We start from the raw sequence: 17,661 nt of genomic DNA, 5'->3' as shown, positions 1-17,661 counted from the left end.
TTATCCAATCCAAGTGTCTGATGACAGAGGATGTCTTACGCTTTACCGACTGTAAAGCCCATTGAGGCAAATTTGTGATATTGGGCTATATAAATAAAATTGACTCGACTTAAGCCTCGGCCGATGCTAATGAGAAATGCTAATCAGTTTTATTACACACAACCTGCCACACAACAGTGGGGGAGGTTGTATGTAGTAAAATTTTCTAATTTACTCAGAGCTTTGCAGTAACAGTTGCCCAGAGCAACCAATTCGTAAAACAGTCAACCATGCGATGCTTTCTGGTTGCACCTTTTGATTCTCCCAAAAATAGCCATCTAAGAAAGCTATATTTTACATATTGAAATGTTACCATCTAATACTGTACATTACCTCCCAAATGTGCTACTACTACTACTACTACTACTACTACTACTACTACTACTACTACTACTACTACTACTACTACTACTACTACACCGATGTTTAAAATAACTATTTGACCGATAGCTGATACCTATGTTTTTGTTGTTTATTTTGTTTTTGTTGTTAATTATTCCTCTTTTGTGCCAGGGAAACAAGACATCTGCTGTTTTAAAGTCATTCAGAATTTCATTTGAATGAGCACTAATTCAATCATACACATTTATGAAACAACCTTAAATATAACCTTCTTTCACATGAAAAAGATTTTTTTTTTTTAATTTGTAATAACCAACACAATATTTAGACGGCGCAAAATTGATGTGACGCAACAGATAAGAACATTGGCCACTGCCATCTGCAAGGGTCATCTTATTTAACGATAGCATCGTTGCATCCCTAACTACTACTATTCCTGAGGTCCTACCTTCATACTGAATCATCACCATCGCACCCAACACAATAAAATGATATCAAAACCATACATGACGTACAAAACATGACTGTATTATCTCATGTTTATAGTCACATTTTGTCTAAGTGGAAACTTGGCAATATGAAAAACAACAGAAGAACAGAAACCTGTTATTGAAAACACTGGAGTCCTATTTCACAGAACTGGATCCTGTGACAAATAGCTGCAACAGGCTTCAGATATCTTTAATGCTATCTGCTGCTTATGTGCCACCAACAGCTCAGCGGTCCTCGAGGTGAAAAACACTCACTCATGCACGCAAGGTTGTGGATTACATAACACACCGGCCTCTTGGAACGCCAGTCAATATTATTGACTCACACAGGATACTGGCTCTTCCCAGAGGTCTTCATGGAGGGATGCTGTTCCCTCTCAGCCTGCCTCTCGTCTTTATCTGCCTCTCTCTAAAACCCATCATTGACAAGCTTGCAGCAGCAAATTTGTTTTCAAACTATGAGAGACAAAAATGCATAATACACAACAAGCCAAATTCTTTGCGAGCCAGGAATACAGCTGCTCCCTTACACATGTGGTACTTGAACAGACCAGGAATGCCATGCGCTGGACACGCCGGATAACCTCACACATGCAAGAACGCACTCTAGTGTGCATGTGACGCACAAATGTGAAAAACAACCTAAAAAGATGTGAAATAGGCGTGGCGTCATGCCAAGTAACTTGTAAATTCCACGGAGAACACCCTAGAGGGGAGGCATTCAGGCCCAGGTGACTCACCTATAGAATACATATAACATATAACACCTCGCACACTGACAAAATATACAAGTAAAAGCACATGTTGACTTGCCAAACGCACAACAAAACACATACACACAGTGAGAAGTACACTTGATGTGTGCTGGGTGTTTTTCTGCTGCTGGGGAGGGGCTGGAACAAACTGCCATCAGCAGCTATAAAGCTCCGAGCAGCAGGGCTCGGCTACGTTGGGGGAAGTGAGTTATTGTATTTCATTAGTGCACCGGATGTTTCTCATTCTCTCTCTCTGCCCATTACGCTCCTTCATTGTAAATTTATAACTCATAAACACTCGTATATGTCGGTGTATTTGTGTTTGAAAATGTAAAACAAAAGAGACATAAACAAAAGAGACACCACCAAAAGAATGTAAGGAGTTTTTGTTATTGTTTTGCTGCCACCTTATTTCCATTGAAAACCATTCTAATAAAGCTGAAACGATTAGTTGATTAATCGATTAGAAAAGAGAAACAACAATCTTGATAATCCATTTGCAGATTTGCTGATCTCTGTTTTATTTCATTGTACATGTTATAGTATATTTTGGAGTGTTGGTCCAAAGCAATTTGAAAAAGTCACCTTGGGTAATGGGAAATTATGGTGGGCATTTACACCATTTTACAGACCAAACACATAACAGGTTTATCCTAAAAATAATCAACTAATTAAATCAATAATGAAAATATTTTTTATTTGCAGCCATAGATTCAAATATAAACTAACGCTGTGTGAAATCGGATACTTCCGTTAGGACACTTCCATGTAGTACACTGTGCACGCTAGGTACTTACTTGCATAGTGTGTGAATTTTGACAGGGTAGTGTTGTCTCAAATGCACTCAACGGAAGCTCGGTACATCAGCTGGTGATAGTCAGCCAGGGACATTACACTGTATCGGCAGTAATTCAATTTAGACGGATGAATTAACCCAATAAAGGCTTCTATCCGACTACATCATAGTGGTACTTAGTGAAAAAACACACATGTATAACTTAAATTTGTATAGTTCGGTGTTCGCCGTTTCAATCGCAACCGCTGCAGCTTCCTCGCCCGCCATTTTCACAAGTTTGAAATAGGTTGGTGGCCCCTCCCCTTCCGCTACGTGACAAAGACGGCAACTGTTGAGGGTGAGAAGTATCCGGCGTTCCACATTCAACGTTTAGACCGTTTTGAGTACAACATCTGGGTACTCAGAGTGCACTGCATTTTGCCATATTTCTCAGTGTGAACTCACTTATGCACTGAAAAAAGGAAACGCAAATACGCAAACTGAGACACAGCATAATACTGCTAGTGTACTGAAAAATATATTAGGCTAGTAATCTCTGCTTAACACCAAAGTAAAAATGTTAATAAATGATGGAAAGTGCCCCTCAAGTACAATCATTTCATGGGTAATTATAAACTACAAAGTAGCAGAGACACACAAGCACCACAAAGGACAGGAACATTAGACATGTATTCTATGGTAGTAACATAATATACCTTCACTTTCTAATGTGCTAGTTATATAATAGGTATGACAGTATCACACCACACTCTTGGCAAGAACAATACACTGAACTTGTGAGGTAAACAACATTAGAATAAATGCATGATGGCTGTGGGCCTGTCCCTCTGCTCACACAGTGGGCAGGCAGCAATAGGATCAGTCCCCGTTCCTCCCTCCCTCCCTCCCTCATAGGTACTGGGAACTGGGGGAGAGGGCACGAGCTCCACTAGCCAGTAAAATCACTACGTGCAGAACTCGCTGCCTACGTGCACAGCCGAGTGGGGGGAAGGGACAAGGGCCATGTAATGTCACACTGTGGTGCCAGAAGCACCGGGACTGCTCTGAGTAACTGTGAAAGCACATTCTCTCAAAGAACTTTTCACTGACAGTGAGATCTTCAGACCATATGCAATGGTCATGTCCAAATGCCATTTCTCAACCTTTTCCATCTTACTCTATAGACCGCATCTGTCACATGCAAGAAAAATGCATCTCACATGGACTTTTTTAAGAATATATTTTGTAATGCCTTTCAAAGTCATGGCTTGCATGACTGGAAACTCGATATACAACTGGAAATGAATGGGTTTTTTTTTTGTAGGGAGTAAAATGATAGTTGGGAGGGCTACTATAGCCGTGCATCCCTTTATGATGAATTTCATATTAATTATAATTTCATATGCACAAGCAACTCAAAGATAATACTGTTAGTGACCCATTCTGAAGTAAGTAGGAAAGATGTGAGCTTATTTTTAGAGATGAGATCAGACTGTGCTTCCTCTGGGATTGTATTTTTCCAGCAGCAGTGTGCAGGGGCTCAGGTTAATGGGATTTGATCTGTTAAGAAACTGTTAAGAAAATTATTATTTTAACCCAAAGAAACAAAATAAATATATGTTTAAAACCACAGGGAAAAAAACAGTAAATCTATTCAAAACATCTTTTGAAAGCTAGTGGCAAATACAAGGACAAATACATTTTCAGAAAATTTGCTTGAATCCTTAAAACACATAGACCTTTTCTTAACAATGTTTTTTTTAAAGATTCAGGGATTAACTATGTGGCGGTTCAACTGTTTTTCACAACACTTAATGTCGTAGTCCTATGTACTCTGTCTTTTACAACCGAAAGGCGTTGACATAAACAAACACACACAGAGGCACATTTTTAGAAGCTGATGACAGACGTCAGTGTGTTTAGCAACACAAGACAAACACATTTAATAAAAGGTGGTTTTCTACTGAGAAACAGACAAATCCTGCATAAAACACTAAATGTACTATACTTCTAGACCGTTTGTTTCTTTGTGATAACCTTTATTTTAAACATTTATCTATCAGAGCAGATTCACTAAGCCTGAAAGCGCTTTTTACAACACTTTAATGCCTTGCTTAAGGGCACCTTAAAGTTAGTAATGAGGGAGGGGCAGGCGCTATACTTGGAATCATGCCAGCCCAGTGTCTATTTTCTTTCCTTAACTATTTTCAGAAGATAAGATTGCTTTTAGATGATGACTACGTACACAAGTGTCAAAATAAGAAAAAAAATGTGGGCTCTCTTTTTACCGTACAATTTATTTTTAACAAATACTTGAAATGAAAGCATTTTTCAAATCAATAAATGCTGTGAAACTGTATATCAGGCAGATTTAAATCTGTTTTTGTGCCCTCTACGAGACATCCGGTCAAGGAGATCCTACACATTACAAGTAAAAGTCATGTCAGGTTAGACTGCCAAGCATTTGAGAGATTTGATGACCGACGCATAACTCCCAACACGCCTCATTCCAACACGTCAGGCTGAAGCAGGTGTCAGGGAGGCTTAAGCACTAATGCACTAAATTAAAACACACATACAGTGGTCATACTGTGGAGCATTTCCTGCACAGCAGAATTGACAGCAGATTGAGAGACGGTTACTCACTGTCTGTGAGGAAAGGCTTACAGAAATAATTAGGGTTGAGAACTAGGGAATGAGCACTTATGAAGGGCCAAATAGACAGCACCAGCCCTAAGCCAGTCTGGTATGTCCAAGATGGATAATCTGTGGAATACCCAATCCCAACATTCACAGCAATCCCAGGAACACCATCTGCCAGACAAAGCTCCTTTTATGGAACTCACGGACACCTACACTAATCTTTTCCAAACACCCTCCATATCTTGCTCACATGTAGTTTTCCCTTCCCTCTCTGTTCCATACATCACTCTTCTCTCATTGCTATTTTCCTTCCTTCTCCGCCTTCTCCTTCGCGGCCCCGCCCTCTCGTGGCAACCCCTGTTGGCTTGTAGCCACGGACACAACACACACACAGACACGCCTGCCGATGTTTTGAAACTCTGCCAGAGACGACAGGGGGGCGGTGGCCGTAAGCCGGCGTTCTGATTGGTCGGCCCCGGAGCGAAAACAAACCACAGTCAGCTGGCTTCCTTAGCCAGCGAGCATGTGAATGACTGTCGTGTGCTTAATGCTTGAGCAGTAAAAACAACGGAGAAAAGGAAGAGAAAGGGTGGGAGAGATGGGGGTAGATACAAATCAAGAGCAAGAGAAGAAGGAGTTAAACAGCAAGAGAAAGAGGGAGAAACATGAGGGTGAAATGGAGAAGCAGTGTGAATGAAAGGTGGAGCAGCTGAGATATAACAAATGTGCGCCTGTATACAGTCCACTATTCCTGGTTACTGTAACGTTAGAGAGCATGATAAACAACCCACATGCTTAATGACCCTCAATCCATGACTGACTGCTTATTTATATCAGCAAAACATAACCATATGCCAAGCTTAGTCCAAAAACAGTACATTAACATGCAAGACAGATAAACATTCATTGTTTTGTGCACCAAAAACAATAAAACAATATTTACTGAACACAATACATTATTATTATGAGGAATTGATGTTTACCCGGTGTTCAGACCAAAAACAATGTTTGTGGGGGTGTGTTGTTTCAGGTACCAGTGGGACGTTGAGTGATAGATCTATGAGTTTGAAGGCTTAAGGCCAAGACATACCAACCCGACATCAAAGAACTAGCGGCGATGAAGGCCGACCGTTGCGTCGCCTCACATCGCCTTTGTCTTGGCCGACAAGTTGCACTTGAACACACCGCAAAATCTACAGCCGACAGCCAGTTAGTACGTACTTTAAGTTCTGCGCATGCGTGAGATGAAATAACTCTCCACACCAGCAGGTAGCGGTAGTCTGTATTCGTCATTCAAAAAAGGGAAACCGGAAGACCGAGGATTGCGTATTTACAACCCGTTGTTATGATACGTACATGAAACAAAGCGCAATTTGCCGACCATTTTCACACCACTCTCACTCAGCACTTAGCTTCATTCCAGATGGCCATGTTGTTGTGAAAATATCCCTGTATTGTAATGATCAGATAAGATAAAGATGAAAAATGAGAAGAGCCTTCTCGTTGGGTTGATTTCTTACACCAGCAACATCCGCTGCCGATTTAACATGCTGAACCGGCCAAAAAGCCTCCAACATGGGCAGGCTAGAGCCAACGGTGCGGAACACACCACAAAAACTAGGCCAACAGATGCTCACCGACGGCTCCAGACTGGCTGACCGTCGGCTTGGTAAGGGCCTTTAGCGGACATCAAAACACAGTGGTTTCAAAAACTCAAAATCAGGAAGGAGGGCAACAATCGTTTTACCCTCCATCCATGTGATCAAGAGGTAAACAGCAGAAATATGATTTTTGGGTTACAAAATAATATACTAGGAATGTGTGCTTGCACATTGGCCAACGCAGCACCTTGCCTGATGACAGAGTGTTGCATTGCAGCCATGTTTAACTGATTCTTTGGCCTCTGTGTTGTCACCCACACTGTCAATGCATTGGTTCCATTCAAATGAATGAAGACTGTTGCATTTTTTCACCCAGTCAGAGCATGGCCTTACTGTAATGTATTACACAAATCATCCAAGCTTTAAGGGTCTGCTAGTTGAATTGCATACTGCAGCCAATGGAAACGGATGGCTGCCTTGGACAGTAGAAAAAAATACATCCAAACAATCTAGATCTGTACAACTGAAAATGGTCAGCCAAAGTGTAAAGCTAAAACTTGCAAACACACTGGCTACTTTTTTCTACAGCAACTGTGCAACTGCTAACAAACAAGCATAGCCATGGCCGACTATTAAAAAAACACTCAAAGTGGACGAAATGTGGCTGGAAGCTGTGCAATGTCCTCCAAATAGGGTTGAGAGCTTTAACGTCAAATGTGTTAACTGCGCAATCCCGTTGAGTGAGGTCAAATAATGGCCAATTAAAACCCCATTTGTGCCCAACCACTGAGTAGGAAGTAGCAGGTTCCAGCTTCTGAATGGGTTTTAAATCCTGTTGTCAAAGAGAATGTGATAAATGCCTCCCTTTCTATCCATTAAATTTATATGGCCCAAAGTCCTCAAATGGACATACATCAAAGCTAGGACACACACACATACACACTCCCCCTTAGCCTACATGAAACACATTCACAACACACAGGAAACAGGGAATGCGCTCTAATTACTGGGCACATGTTGTGCATTAAAACCCTGAAGTACAACTTCATATAATCTAACTCTGCTGGCTGTGTGGAAAAAAACACACACACACACACACACACACACACACACACACACGCACACACACTAAAATCCTCTTCAGAGGATAACTACCTACAGATGGGAGATGCTCTTAGAAAGGAAAACGCTGCTGCCTGCCACACACTCACACGGATACTTCCAGGAGTGATGAAATGTAATCACTTGCCCCTCAATAGCAACAGCTGCTAAATCATGTTGAGGAGACTTTCTGCGTCCATAATGTCCATTGTCTCTGACATAGAGCAGACAGAGAGCGCTGATGAGAAAGGCAGGACTCGGCAGAGGAAATACCCGGTGTGTGCGAGCGAGAGAGAAGGGGAAAAGAGAACCCAGGAGGTATAAACTCAAGTTACAGGAATTCCTCTGGCCTTGTATCAGCGTCAGTGTTGGGTTAGGTTTCCTTACAAACATTCTCCGCTAGTGAGCTCCAGAGAGGGGGAGTACAACTAGTGATCACAAAGCCAGCATATGTTTTAAGTGATTGTCTTCCCTTACATAACTAGATAAAAGACAATTGTGAAAATGTGTGACAAACTACTAGCGGTGGAAAATGTGAAAAAAAATCGATTCACCTATGTATCGCGATTTTTGTTTAACAATTTTGAAACAGATTTTTTAATACCAGAATCAATATTTTTGCTTCATTTGAGTCTATACGGAGGTAGAAGGAAGTTACCACTTTTATTGTTGTAGTCAGAGTAACGTGATGTCATATCCGTTCTGCATCCGTCAACCAAAACAAACCACAGCCGGCCACGGCTAGCCGAAACGACAAATCTGAAAACGGTGGAGGGTCTGCGTGTATACGACCTGCACCCTCACGTTTTAAATCCAACGTGGTAAACACTACACTACAGTAAAGTATGGAAACACTTTGGGTTTCATACATTGCCAGAAAAATCAGAGCTAGACATCATGGTTAAAGCTGCATGATAACTCTGTCCTGGACAGCAAACGTTTTTCTTTTGCGGTAACGTGCGGTCAAGCCAGCCGTCACTCTCATCTCCGTGGTACAATCAGCCGACGCTACAAAGGTAGAGCACCCATATACTGACATTTGTGTTAAATGCATTCAAACGGCCCCGATGGAGTTGACCATGGATGTATAAAGAGACTGGAGCTGACGGTAAGAGCGAGCGACGGACTTGGCGAAGTTAGCGGAAGTATACACATGACTACGTCCGGTTCTCAAAATAAGGTGTTAACAAAGGGAACTGTATATACAAAATGCATATATGGAAATAAGATCGGTTGGATTATATTCAATATTATATTAGAAAATACCACAGGGAAATGTTTTTATTCTTTGATTTTTGGGTTGCTGGAAAAAATGTAATAAATAACGCCTGACAATGACTGATATATTTGACATCAGGACATTTCTGACTACATACTTGATGAAAATCAAACATTTTCACTGAATGCATTTAGATATTTTCCAAATTAAAAGTCCCTAGAAGTGTATGATTCAACTTTTTTCCCATGGTCTAGTGTTAAAAAAGTGAACAAAAATCGCAATAAATCGTAATACTTGTAGAATTGCAATACTTAAAAAATCGCAATACATATCAAATCAGCACCCAAGTATTGTGATAGTATCAAATCGGGAGATGGGTGTATCGTCCCAGCCCTACAAACTACAATAAAATTCCAGGACCTCCCACTGCAACCGAACATCCCACAGCCTTCATTACTGTGACGAGACACAAAAATTGTCCCCGAGGAGATACAAGAGCATTGGTAGGCTGTGTGACTGATTAGTTCAACTTCACCTCATCCTTATAAACACAATGTATTGTAGGGGCTCATCGCCAAGCAACCACTTTCTGTCCGCTCCCAGTCTGCTTCAGTAAACCCCCCCCGCTCCCGCTACTTTATAAAGACTATTTGTGTGTTCTTGTTTCTGGGAAGCCACGCACGTGCACAGCCAGGCGCGGTTGTTGTCATGGTGACAACAACTTAATCTAAAGCACAGAGTGACATTTTGTAGGATTATCATATCATTAGCAGTCTCTCGGATGGAGCTGTGTATGTGTTTGTATGTTGGAGGGCTGACATCACAGCAAGCAGAGGGCACTTCTTTGATGTAATCCAATTTTCCATTTCCACTTCACACGCGCGCACACAAAACGCGAGACCCTCTCTGACGGCTAGTGATTCACATGAGTAACAACTGACATTTCTACTGTTTAAAGTAGGCCAACATATTCACTCGTGTGCGAAAACCCTATATATTCTTATCAGTGGGTAGCCGACTCCCTTTGCTGCCTGAGGAGCTTTATCTTCCAGCTTAAACACTTCATTTCGCAATTTTTACGTCATTTGGGAATCTACAATTTCTGATACATTTTATTCCCAAATGATCTTCAGCTGAAGAGTGTGCATTAACAATGAGTTAACTCAATATTACTGATGTATCCATGTGCACAGAATTGGGAGAAACCTCAAGCCAAAGCAAATAAATTTGATATTCACTCCACGGCCTCCATTATAAAAACATAACCCCTCTCTCCCATTACAGTTGATGAAGTTAAAACATGAGGCGAGAGATTGTGCATGTCCCTCCCTGTCAAAGTATCACCATCCCTGTTTTTCCAATAGCAGGCTCTTACCAGATTTCCTAAGTTTGAAGATGATATCATTTCCAAAAACTGAATCTAGCACTTTCCATAGAGGCTTCCTACTTTTTTCTCAGTAACTGCCAACGTCAACAGTTGAAATGAAAACTGTTGCTGGCCAATTTTATAAGCTGTAGCTAATTAACATTATTCTCTTCCCCAAAAAAAAATGTTGTATTTTTTCCTTATCCAAATCTAGAGTCTAAAGGCCGAGACACACCAAACTGATATCAGAGAGTTAGTGGCGACGAAGGCTGCCTGTTGCGTCGCCTCGCGTCGCCTTTGTCTTGGCCAAAAAGTTGCACTCAAAGACTACAGCCAACGGCCAATAACAGCGTACGTCCTCCTGCGTGAGATGAAATAACTCTCCGCACCAGCAGGTAGCCGTAGTCTGTATTCGTCATTCAAAAAAGGGAAACCGAAAGACAGGACGGCGGATATACAAGCCGTTGTTGTGACACGTTAAAATGCTTAATGACGGTTAATTAATAACTTCCCTATCAGACATATTATAAAACACGGTAAACACAACCCCATTTGAAGGCACCAATATCATATAAATAGTCAAAGTTTAACTGGGTCCTCCAGAACACAGGGCTGTGAAGCACCTCATCATGTCAGTCTGTGACGCCAACGTTCCATCAGTCAGATATCATTAGCTTTAACATGGTCAGACAGACCATTACCAGAAGCTGCAGCGCGGAGCTATCATCAGCAGTGTCAGATATCATTAAGATGTTTTTTAAACTGTCAGACTTGACTTAGAGCTAGTCATTAAACGCCTTTGTCACAGCACACATTTTTTTACTCGCAACGGCAGGGAAAGTGTCGCTAACATCAATTATGGCTCCATTATATTGAACAAACATGAAACTGGAACACCAGGGTGTAAAGCAAGCATCGTTAAGGTTATTAATTACACCTGTGCTACACTCATTCTTGTTGCACCCCTTTTTCCAAATCATGACTCAGACTGTGTGTTTGTCGGCCAACCAAACCCCTAATAAAAGAGGGAAGTGATTGGTCATTTAATTGACCCTTTACTCAATCTGTTTTATTTTTGTACCCCTTTTAGACCAAAGGGACTGAACGACTACCAAAGCATTTCTGTTGTTTAGCAGTGAGCAGTAACCATCGTCTCTACCAATCTCCTGGAGAGGAGAAATTCTTTGTCAGGCTCACGCAACACTAGAGAGCTGGACAGCTCCTGGAAGAAACTCAGCTCCCTCACACACACACTGCACAGTCCTCTCATACTGGTACGAGGGCACTGATACACCACGGCGACATCAAAGGAGTAGCCCAGGCAAAAACATGCCTTGCGTCTTCTGTTGCACTTATACACAGCGAAGGCTACAGCTGATGGCCAGCTGACTGCAGATATGCATGTTTGGTCTGGGCTTGCATGAGAGGAAATAATTAGTCAGTAGGTCATATTCCAAAGACCGAAAACAACACGGAAACAGCTGTTTTTACGTTACTGAAAATGGGATTAAATTGGATGACAGAATAGCGAAAATGATTGTGACAAATTGCACTGCAACTACACAATGTAAGAAAATCATTTTGATGAGATCCCTCGCTGCATGCAGCAAACTTCTTCTTGCAGCAAAGGTCTCTGTTGACCTCTCCAGAAACCAGCTCCCACAATCCATACAACTAGATGACAGAAATATCTGGTTGGAGGGAGCTTTGCTGGACAATAGCATTCAAAATAGTACCATGGTCTTTTCTTACTGCTCACACAACAGTTTGAGACAACAGCTGTGTTTCCGTTCAACTGTCAAATGAATTTTAAGCAAAAAAGTAAATGTTTCCATCAACTGGTTTGGAGCGAATAAACTCGGCTACAGCATGGTTTGGTCAGAAGTCGGTGCTGTAGGCTACGCATGGCTGTAATCTGCCAATAAACAGAATAGAAGAGGTAGAGCTAGAGGTCTAACCATTTATCTACAAGAGGAAAATGGAGAGAGGTCTACAGGAATTTGTTTCGATTGGGCACATTTTAATGCTTTTGTCACGTCAGCTAGTATTGGTCCCGTTTCATGGTGTCTGGAGACGAAGACAAGCATTCGCACGTTATGGTGATATAATATCCGAGAAGATGTCGACAGCGGAAACAGCTGATCAGTCATGCGAGTTAAATGTTCACTACGTCAGAGTTTATTCGGCAAAAAGATGTTTCCATAATCCATTTAGTGCATCAACTCTTTTTCATAAAAAGGCAAAAACGATCTCTTTTTTTCCACAATTGAGGAAGTTTATCCAATTTAGCCGGTTCCATACAGCTTTTCTAATGCGATACTTCAAAAACAAGGCTAATGTGAGCTCTGAGGCTAAATCAACCACTTTCAATTCTCAGGGAATGCTCAAACTTTACGAAAATGACAAGTTTCTGAATGAACCGGCAGGCTCTGGGCTGGGGTATACTCAATCAGAACGAGGTTGGAAATGAAATGTGTTTATAGCTTTTCCGAACAGCAACTCGAAGGTGGAGTGAAAAGATGGCCGTCGTAGAGAGGGAGGAGATGTAATATCGTTTAAATGTGAAGATAATGGTGCATATTTTCTCTCCTGAATTCATAGCGTTGCACTCTGTTGTTCATGTGAAAGGTAAGTGACAGAAATAGTTGTGTAACGGATGAAAAAAGAGAGCTAGAGGGAGAAGTTCAAACCCCTGGCTCCTTACTCACCTACGCACAGCTAAAGTGGGTGTGAATGACGGATCGACAGTTTCGGAAAGTTCGAGAAATGGTCGGGCACAGGGGTATACTGGCTCCTACACAAACTGAGAAATGGCAACTTGTGCATTAAGTAAATCTGCATTGGATAAGCAAACCAGGGTTTAACAGAACAAAAAAAATGTGAGTAAGAGGATTTCCACTTGACACCTCACCAACAGAATGATCTAAGGAACCATTTTAACATATGACTGATGTGGGGCTGGCTGATGGACAATGCTCAGAGCTCATTGGTAAAGAAAGACGAGCCTTCTCCTGTGTCATTCCCTCCCCCAGGGCTGGAGCACAGTGAGTGAGTGAGGCATTACTGGGAAATGAAGCCCTTACTGGAAAGCCGTGTGCACCTATTTACTGGCAATGGGTGGAGGGGGGGGGAACTTCCTTAGTAAACGGGGCTTTTGTGACTGGGTTTTAAATGTTTTGAAAACTGCAGATAGAATTCATAATTTATTGAAATCCCTGCAGCACATTTTAACGAACACTAACAACGCTGAATCCGTTGACTTTACATGCATGGCCTTTCTTATCCAAGTCTTGACAACTTGTTGACGTTATATCATAAGGAATTGGGAAGCCATTGGCTGGGATGATCAGCGTTTTAAGCTTCTTTTATGTAGTTGAGCAGAGTAGAAAACAACTACTTGCATCAGTTTCTCTAGGGAATCAAAACCTATACAACAGGTTGTCTCCAAGCCGTGCAACAGAGGATATTTTCATAAAGTCAAACTCACAACTTTCCCTTGTTGCACCAGTATTTTGAGTCTTGAAGTCGAAGTGGGCAGCGTCAGCATGTTTTTCAACATTCAGGTAACAATGAATAGCATGCTGCCGCGTCTCAAGTGTTTCGCTGTGTGACGGGCAGTAAGGCGTACACATGTTACTGTAAATTGAAAGGTTATTGTGTAACCCAAGTCTGCTAATTGGTGATGTGAGAAAGTTAACACGGCTTTAAAGCTGCAGTCGGGAACAAGCAATTATGATAAAAGGTTAATTTTATGAGGCAGATAATCTGTTAAAAAGCAAGTTCCTCTTTGCAGGTTTTCACCGCGCCCGAACCAAAACAACCAATCAGAGCCGAGGAGTCTCTAACGCAGCTGCCAATCACTGCTCGCGAAACTCGCAAACTCCAATCAAACGGTCAAACTAGGCAGCGCTGATCAAATATGAATCAATATTCTGTTACTGTGATGCCTATTTCTCGCCTCAAATGTTTTCAAAAACATCTTGTAGTGTACTGTTTAGCTATCAAATGAGAAAGTTTGTGACCTGGCAGGCATGTTGAGATCAGTTGAGAAAATACCAGGCACCGCCCACCAGTCGGAACACAGCCAATGGGAAGGCTCTCTCTGAAATGACCTGTGATTGGTCAAAGTCTCCCGTCACGGGCTAGATTATTTAAAGCCTGAAAACAGAGCCATGAGGAGGTGCAGAAGTCTCACATGAATTACAATATGCTGAAAGGTTATTATTATTTTTTTGCCCAATGATGCCAAAAACATTCTGCCTACTGAAGCTTTAAGTGAATTATTAGAGTGCACGTAAATAAACTGTGTGATCTCGGCACTCAAAATTTGCAGACTTACCTGACCACACTTACAGACCTTTTTTGATAATCTAAAACATAACTGTTTCTTATTCATGTTCTTGCGGCCAAGACGTGTGGGGAGAATTTCTTTGAGCTCCTCAACAGAAACCAGAAGTGGTACAAATATGACATTCCAAGACCCCCTACCAATGCTATTTGTTATTCTTCCTGAACATATGACTAAACCAAGAAAAAGCTGGTTTCCTGTTATACAGGCCTTTGTAGTTTACTTTGCCAAGATCACATGGTCCAAAAAAGAAGCCCTTTGGGCCCCAAGTTCCAACTTGTCTTTCCCATTATCAGAGAAAACCTCGATCTCCATAATATGTCCATGGATAGGACTTCTAACAGTCATAGAAACATGTGTGCAGTTACTACAGGGGCCTCTCTCTGCCCTGAATGGATGGTGTGGTACAGATTAACCAGACTCTGCATGTGTCTATGCTTATAAGTGTGTGTGTGCACGCAGGGTCTGTGTGTGTGTAAATCCAGCTCAGCACACGTGCCTGTTCGTCTCCAGGGAACTAGGTGAAGAGCCACTCAGCTCCCTTTGAACCTAAGGCCATATGGCCCCCAGTATGGTTCTATACTACACACACAACGCTATTACACTACAGCGGTGTGTGTGTGTGTGTGAATGCATTTGTGCAATAAATATGTTTTTACACCCCAAAATGATAAGAAAAATAAGAAGTATTTCTGTGTGACACGCCCACCCATTTCTGAAATGTGTCTTCTGTCCTCAGGTGCAGTAGTTTTATGCTCTACTCACCTCGTTGTCATGGTGTTGGCAGAAGCTCATGTGGTCCTGGAACAGGGACAGCAGGGCGAAGTTGTTCTGCAGGGACTGGGCGAGGGACACCGACACCCCTGGCTGACCCGGGTTGCTGTTGACGTTGATCCGGCCCAGGTGGAGGTTCTCTCCCAGGCGCTCGATGAAGTGGTCCTTGGTCAGCCGCACCCTCTGGTGTGCCCGCACACAGTTGTCACACAGGTACTCCTGGCAGTCAAGGCAGTGCGAGGTGGCCGGGTTCTCCTCGTCGCAGGAACTGCACTGAGGCTCTCCCAGGTGGTTTGGGTGCAGCAGACCTCCATGAGGGTGATGGAAGCCGGAGGAGCCTCCGCCTAAGCCTCCCCGGTGGTGGTGGTGGTGGTGGCCGTTCTTGTTCTGAATCTGCTCCTCGGAGCTCACCACCACGTCCAGCAGGTTGCTGAAGAGGAAGTTGGAGGAAGGCAGGGAGTCCACTCCGGCCTCAGAGATGCACACCTTCTGGTCGCAGGTGGGGCACCGCAGCTTCAGGGGGTCCCCTGGACTTCGTTGGCCCTCTAGGCACTGCCTGCAGAAGGCGTGGAGGCAGGGCAGGACGTGGAGCCTCCTGGTGGTCTGGCTGGAGGAGGATGAGGTATGCGAGGAGGATGAAGAGGTAGAAGAGCTGGAGGAAATGGGAGCAGAGGAGCCACACAGCTCCTTGCAGAGAGGGCAGGTCTGCAGGTCCGAGTCTGGAAACGAAGCCATCTGAAGATGCTCAGCTTACAACATGTGATGCAGTTGAGGTATTTATGTGGGGACACATTGGCCCCTTGTGTTGTGTAGAAAATAAAGTATTTGAGGTAGATTCATGAGGTATTAAAAGTCAGTTCAAACAGTGAAAACGGTGCTCATCAGACATACAGATGTTTTCTCTGTATTATACAACTCAAAACAAGGAGGTAGGCTTCAAAAACAGTTCTTCAAAGGTAATTTCTGAGGTAACAAAAAAGATCAATTGAGTTGTGTAAGGCGTGGGTGAGGCATCCGCTTCACTATTTTAGATTACAACGTATGGTGCTTCAGTTCAAGGCTCATAACATCAACCCGAAACTGGAGTGACACTGGATCGGCGTCGAAGTACTGGAGGCTCCGTCTCTCCTCCCCCACCGACTCAACAACATGACTACAGGGCTCTGCGTTATAAACAGCACCAAGACGACTATCTAATGAGTTATACTGTTGTTTTACTTGCTGCTCGCCAATCCCCGTGTGCTCGTCGTCGTGGTTGTGTCTCTTCTCTTCTCTCTAGTCTCTAGTCTTCTCTCTAGTCCACCATCGGGGCCCGTTCAGGCGGCGTCGGGCGCAGCCAGCGGTCGGTCGGTAATCGCAGCCTCGGACCGTGAGACCGTGAATTATTCATCAAAGCAACATCATGTGCGTTGAGGTCATCAACAACAAACACATTGAGTCTCCGATAAAGACAAAAAATACCATCTATAAGGAGCCTCCGCGGGTGAATTCAGCGGTGCAGCTTGTATTAGAGGCCGCTTGCAGCTCCTCTAGAGCCCGTTCAGGCTGCTGGTTGTCGGTGGTCGGTCTCCTCTCTCTCTCTCTGCTTGTGGAGGAATGCGCAGGTTTTCTCTCCTCTGGTTGCAGCGACCCTACGACCGGGAAGACTCGGTCCTGGAGCTGATTTACGTCCCTTTACTTGGTTATTTGTTGTTGTTGCCGTTGTTTACTCTCTCGGGGTGGATTAATACTAACATAAACATAAAGGTGGAGGTGGAGGGAGCGCGTTGCCCGGGCTGCAGCTCCTCGAGCCGCTCTTATCCGATTGAGAAAAAAATGGACACACTTCCGCCCTAGTGATGTGTCGGTCGCGAACGAGCCGGTTCAAATAGCCGGCTCTTTTAAGTGAACCATAAGAGCCGGCTCTTTTAAGTGAACCATAACCATTTTTTTTTTCTTGAATTAATTCAAGGCAGAATGATAGGACGATCTTCTCCGCGCCACGGGCACTTCAAATCAAATCAAATCAAATCAATTTATTTTTGTATAGCGTCAAATCACAACAGAAGTTATCTCAAGACGCTTTATATATAGAGCAGGTCTATGACCGTACACCATAGTTTAGAGACCCAACAGGATCCACCAAGCGCACTGTGGCCAGGAAAAACTCCCCGATTACTGGGAAGAAACCTGGAGCAGAACCTGGAGCAGAACCGGGCGCAGGGCGG

The 17,661-nt window shown here is 43.0% G+C and overlaps 1 protein-coding gene across 1 annotated transcript in view; it reads right to left on the bottom strand.

Moving 5' to 3' along the window:
- The window catches only part of trim71 (tripartite motif containing 71, E3 ubiquitin protein ligase), a 35,241-nt gene extending 17,963 nt beyond the window's left edge, over nucleotides 1-17,278 (bottom strand). Inside the window, exon 1 of the mRNA XM_074612900.1 lies at nucleotides 15,446-17,278. Within this exon, the coding sequence (XP_074469001.1) occupies nucleotides 15,446-16,189 (744 nt within the window). The 5' untranslated portion in view covers nucleotides 16,190-17,278. The remainder of the gene's footprint in view (nucleotides 1-15,445) is intronic.
- Nucleotides 17,279-17,661: the final 383 nt, after the last annotated feature.

This window comes from Sebastes fasciatus, chromosome 17 (assembly GCF_043250625.1).
Source record: "Sebastes fasciatus isolate fSebFas1 chromosome 17, fSebFas1.pri, whole genome shotgun sequence".
Classification (NCBI taxonomy): Eukaryota; Metazoa; Chordata; class Actinopteri; order Perciformes; family Sebastidae; genus Sebastes; species Sebastes fasciatus.
This window is presented reverse-complemented; position numbering and strand designations above follow the sequence as displayed.